Raw genomic sequence first — 6,015 nt, 5'->3', positions numbered from 1 at the left:
CCATTATTTCTTTTTATTATTATTATTATTATTTTACTTTACAATATTGTATTGGTTTTGCCACACATCAACATGCATCCGCCACAGGTATACATGTGTTCCCAATCCTGAACCCCGCCCCCCACCTCCCTCCCCATACCATCCCTCTGGGTCATCCCAGGGCACCAGCCCCAAGCATCCTGTATCCTGCATCTAACCTGGACTGGCGATTTGTTTCTTATATGATATTATACATGTTTTAATGCCATTTTCCCAAATCATCCCCCACCTCCCACAGAGTCCAAAAGACTGTTCTATACATCTGTGTCTCTTTTGCTGTCTCGCATACAGGGTTGTTGTTACCATCTTTCTAAATTCCATATATATGCGTTAGTATACTGTATTGGTGTTTTTCTTTCTGGCTTACTTCACTCTGTATAATAGGCTCCAGTTTCATCCACCTCATTAGAACTGATTCAAGTGTATTCTTTTTAATGGCTGAGTAATACTCCATTGTGTATATGTACCACTGCTTTCTTATCCATTCATCTGCTGATGGACATCTAGGTTGCTTCCATGTCCTGCCTATTATAAACAGTGCTGCAATGAACATTTGGGTACATGTGTCTCTTTCAATTCGGGTTTCCTCGGTGTGTATGCCCAGCAGTGGGATTGCTGGGTCGTATGGCAGTTCTATTTCCAGTTTTTTAAGGAATCTCCACACTGTTCTCCATAGTGGCTGTACTAGTTTGCATTCCCACCAACAGTGTAAGAGGGTTCACTTTTCTCAAAGCCCAGAGATAAATCCACGCACCTATGGACACCTTATCTTTGAACAAAGGAGGCAAGAATATACAATGGAGAAAAGACAATCTCTTTAACAAGTGGTGCTGGGAAAACTGGTCAACCACTTATAAAAGAATGAAACTAGAACACTTTCTAACACCATACACAAAATAAACTCAAAATGGATTAGAGATCTAAAGGTAAGACCAGAAACTATAAAACTCCTAGAGGAGAACATAGGCAAAACACTCTCCGACATATATTCTTTCTGTAAAACATTCACATGGTAAACATGTAGGCTCCAGACTGCATGGTTTCTGTTACAAGCTGTTCAACTTTGCAGTTGTATGGATAGCAGACATAGACACTACCTAAAGAAATGGACTAGCCATGTTCCAACAAAGCTTTATTTACAAAACAAGAAACTTGTTTACAAGCCGTTATGTGAAAACTGCCCTGATTAAAGCATGTATCTGCTTAGGCAATGGCACCCCACTCCAGTACTCTTGCCTGGAAAATCCCATGGATGGAGGAGCCTGGTAGGCTGTAGTCCATGGGGTCACTAAGAGTCAGACACGACTGAGCGACTTCACTTTCACTTTTCACTTTCATGCATTGGAGAAGGAAATGGCAACTCACTCCAGTGTTCTTGCCTGGAGAATCCCAGGGACAGGGGAGCCTGGTGGGCTGCTGTCTATGGGGTCACACAGAGTCAGACACGACTGAAGCGACTTAGCAGCAGCAGCAGCTGCTTACATAACTAAAATGTCTAATGCTTTGAAATAATTTTATCTTCTACTCATCTACCCCACTCTTTACAACATAAAAGATAAAAGGTTCTAATAAAATTATATGTACAGAATTTCAATGTATTCTGCATTGCATATGTTGAATCTATTCTCAAATGGCTTTTCATAATAGGAAGTATTAGTTTTTTTTTTTTTAAAGGGTAGATACTTCAGTACGACTGTTCTGCAACCCATATAGTTTCTAAGTAAACCAGGTTTTCTCAGTGCACTGTGTATTTCCAAGCAATAATTTAGAAGATTTAAGCACGGGTAATCATTCTTGAGCAAATAATGAATACCTTAAAGAGTTCATTTAGCTCTCCCAAATGATAGATTCTATTAAGATGCTGATAACGGTGATGTATATTAGTTTACTGATAGAATATATACAGGGACAATAGGCAGACATTACAAGGTAATAGAACTATGGCCCACAACCCCTGTAGCAACTGAACCTGGGAAGCCAGACCATGGACTTTCTGTAAATAGCTCAGAAAGGTCAGAACTTGGTCAATGATGACCAGCTTCCTTATTTTTTGTCCTTTTCTTCCAATATAGGAGTAACTAGAGAAAGTCAGAGAAGGCAATGGCAACCCACTCCAGTACTCTTGCCTGGAAAATCCCATGGACGGGGGAGCCTGGTAGGCTGTAGTCCATGGGGTCACGAAGAGTCAGACACTTACTGAACGACTTCACTTTCACTTTTCACTTTCACGCACTGGAGAAGGAAATGGCAACCCACTCCAGTGGCCTTGCCTTGAGAATCCCAAGGATGGGGGAGCCTGGTGGGCTGCCATCTGTGGGATCACACAGAGTCGGACACAACTGAAGCGACTTAGCAGCAGCAACAGCAGAGAAAGTCAAATAAGCTCCACAAATCAACCAAATAACATGTCCCATTTCTAGGCCACCTGTCTCCATCTTCCCCATGCCAACAATCTCCAACTATAACAACACTGAAGCCTCTTTTTTGTTTCCACTATAAAGTTTCTTACTCCACTGCCTGCCTCTGAGTGTCTGACAGATATAAATTATGGGGGCTGATCCCCATCCATAGAAAACTCTGAATAAATAGCCTCTGACTTACTTGTCTTATTGGGGGAATCTTTAAGCACAGAATTACAGTTGGATAGACCTCAAAGTAGAAATTTTACCACTTACAACTTGGTGATGCTGGGCATTCTTAAAGACATCTGTTCAGTTCAGTTCAGTTCAGTCACTCAGTCATGTCTGACTCTTTGCGACCCCATGAATTGCAGCACGCCAGGCCTCCCTGTCCATCTCGAACTCCCGGAGTTCACTCAAATTCACATCCATCGAGTTGGTGATGCCATTCAGCCATCTCATCCTCTGTCGTCCCCTTCTCCTCCTGCCCCCAATCCCTCCCAGCATCAGAGTCTTTTCCAATGAGTCAACTCTTCGCATGAGGTGGCCAAAGTACTGGAGTTTCAACTTCAGCATCATTCCTTCCAAAGAACAGCCAGGACTGATCTCCTTTACAATGGACTGGTTGGATCTCCTTGCAGTCCAAGGGACTCTCAAAAGTCTTCTCCAACACCACAGTTCAAAAGCATCAATTCAAAGTTTGAAGGGGAGGGCAGAGAGAGTCAGCCGCCCCCGGGGCGCTCCTCTCCCACCGCCCATCCTATCCCTTTCCACTCTTCTTCCCCGGCTTCTCTCTCTCTGCCCTTAACTCCCCCCCCCCCAAAAAAACCTTATTTAGCCAAAGGAAGGAGGTACGGGGAATCCTCTCCCCTCCCCCCTCCCAAAAAAACCCCCCAACTTTTCCAGTCCGGAGATCGCAGGGGCACGAGCGAGTAGCCAGCTGGCCATGGAGCTGCTGTGCGGCGAGGTGGAGCCGGTCCGCAGGGCCGTGCCGGACGCCAACCTGCTCCACGACGACCGCGTGTTGCAGAACTTGCTGACCATCGAGGAGCGCTACCTGCCCCAGTGCTCCTACTTCAAGTGCGTGCAGAAGGACATTCAGCCCTACATGCGCAGGATGGTGGCCACCTGGATGCTGGAGGTCTGTGAGGAGCAGAAGTGCGAAGAGGAGGTCTTTCCTCTCGCCATCAATTACCTGGACCGCTTCTTGGCCGGAGTCCCAACTCCGAAGACCCATCTGCAGCTGCTGGGGGCCGTGTGCATGTTCCTGGCGTCCAAGCTCAAAGAGACCATCCCGCTGACCGCTGAGAAGTTATGCATTTACACCGACAACTCCATCAAGCCTCAGGAGCTGCTGGAGTGGGAGCTGGTGGTGCTGGGCAAGTTGAAATGGAACCTGGCGGCTGTCACCCCCCACGACTTCATCGAACACATCCTTCGCAAGCTGCCTCAGCCCAGTGAGAAGCTGTCGCTGATTCGCAAGCACGCCCAGACCTTCATCGCTCTGTGCGCCACTGACTTCAAGTTCGCCATGTACCCGCTGTCGATGATTGCAACTGGAAGCGTGGGGGCCGCCATCTGTGGGCTTCAGCAGGATGAGGATGTGAGCTCGCTCACTGGAGACGCCCTGGTGGATCTCCTGGCAAAGATCACCAACACCGATGTGGATTGCCTCAAAGCCTGCCAGGAGCAGATTGAGGTGGTGCTGCTGAATAGCCTGCAGCAGTACCGTCAGGACCAGGGCGATGGATCCAAGTCGGAGGATGAGCTGGACCAAGCCAGCACCCCTACAGATGTTCGGGATATCGACCTGTGAGGATGTGGGGCGGGCCAAATGGGAGGGGTGCGTCCAATCCGCTCTCTCCTTCTCTCTGGTTGTATTTGGTTCTCTTACATTTTAGGATGAAACTTAAAAAAAAAAAAAAATTCTGCCCCCACCTAGATCCTATTGAAAGATCTTTTAGAAGTGAGAGATAAAGGTCCTATAAAAACGAAATCATTACAAGCATTTGGTGCCTATTTGAAGTACAACAGAAGGGAATCCTTATATATGCCAACAGTTACTGTTTGATGATGTTAAAAGTCATAGTAACATGCTTACAGGAAACCTGCAGAGTAGCTAGAGAAAAATGTACGCCTGCACTATGGGAACAAGTTAGAGACTTTTTTTTTCATGTTATGAACTAGCACATATACACCGTTGGATAATTTGGAAGAACTGCGGATGCCACGTATGGCAGGATTGATTTCAAGCAATGAACTTGAGAAGGAATTAGAAATAAAGGAGGGACAGGATGGGAGGGAGTGACAAATAATCTCAGCGATCGAACCATTTGGATGGAGAAGCGCCCGACTCCCAACCACTTGTTTCTGCTAAGCGATTCTGGGTCTCTAGTGACAAGTCTTGCTGTCTGCAGTAGCTGCTACCTGAAAGAGATGTTCTGTTCTGCCCGTTGGACACAGGTGATTGGATCCTGGGTTTCATGTTTTTCAATACCTTGCTTCTTCTTCCAAACTTGGTTCGTTGCGGACACCACCCCATTTTTATCTTAAAGGGGCAATCTAGCTATGGGCCATCCCCCAAACTCCGTGAAATGGAGGCAGACAGAGCCCCAGGGTGGGATCTATAGGTCATTTCATCCCAAAACAATGAATTTCACCTTTTCTCAAGCGCACATGGAACCTTCTCCAGGATAGATCACATCCTGGGCCATAAAGCTAGCCTTGGTAAATTCAAAAAAATAGAAATCATTCCAAGCATTTTTTCTGACCACAATGCAGTAAGATTAGATCTCAATTACAGGAGAAAAACTATTAAAAATTCCAACATATGGAGGCTGAACAACACGCTGCTGAATAACCAACAAATCACAGAAGAAATCAAAAAGAAATCAAAATTTGCATAGAAACGAATGAAAATGAAAACACAACAACCCAAAACCTGTGGGACACGGTAAAGCAGTCCTAAGGGGAAAGTTCATAGCAATACAGGCACACCTCAAGAAACAAGAAAAAAGTCAAATAAATAACCTAACTCTACACCTAAAGCAACTAGAAAAGGAAGAAATGAAGAACCCAGGGTTAGTAGAAGGAAAGAAATCTTAAAATTAGAGCAGAAATAAATGCAAAAGAAACAAAAGAAACCATAGCAAAATCAACAAAACCAAAAGCTGGTTCTTTGAAAGGATAAATAAAATTGACAAACCATTAGCCAGACTCATCAAGAAACAAAGGAGAAAATCAAATCAACAAATTAGAAACGAAAATGGAGAGATCACAACAGACAACACAGAAATACAAAGGATCATAAGAGACTACTATCAACAATTATATGCCAATAAATGGACAACGTGGAAGAAATGGACAAATTCTTGAAAAGTACAACTTTCCAAAACTGACCAGGAAGAAATAGAAAATCTTAACAGACCCATCACAAGCATGGAAATTGAAACTGTAATCAAAATCTTCCAGCAAACAAAAGCCCGGTCAGACGGCTTCACAGCTGAATTCTACCAAAATTTAGAAGAGCTAACACCTATCCTGCTCAAACTCTTCCAGAAATTGCAGAGGAAGGTAA

The 6,015-nt window shown here is 44.6% G+C and overlaps 1 protein-coding gene across 1 annotated transcript; it reads left to right on the top strand.

Annotated features, from left to right (window-relative positions):
* Nucleotides 1-3,140: 3,140 nt before the first annotated feature.
* LOC133227577 (G1/S-specific cyclin-D2-like) lies at nt 3,141-4,404 on the top strand. The gene has a single exon (XM_061382188.1). It carries the CDS (start codon nt 3,385-3,387, stop codon nt 4,252-4,254), a length of 870 nt encoding a protein of 289 aa, XP_061238172.1. The 5' UTR covers nt 3,141-3,384; the 3' UTR covers nt 4,255-4,404.
* Nucleotides 4,405-6,015: the final 1,611 nt, after the last annotated feature.

Source organism: Bos javanicus, chromosome 16 (genome assembly GCF_032452875.1).
Source record: "Bos javanicus breed banteng chromosome 16, ARS-OSU_banteng_1.0, whole genome shotgun sequence".
NCBI classification, from domain to species: Eukaryota; Metazoa; Chordata; class Mammalia; order Artiodactyla; family Bovidae; genus Bos; species Bos javanicus.
This window is presented reverse-complemented; position numbering and strand designations above follow the sequence as displayed.

Coding starts and splice junctions, on each gene's coding strand:
- LOC133227577 (XM_061382188.1), top strand. CDS start 3,385: ATGGAGCTGCTGTGCGGCGAGGTGGAGCCGGTCCGCAGGGCCGTGCCG.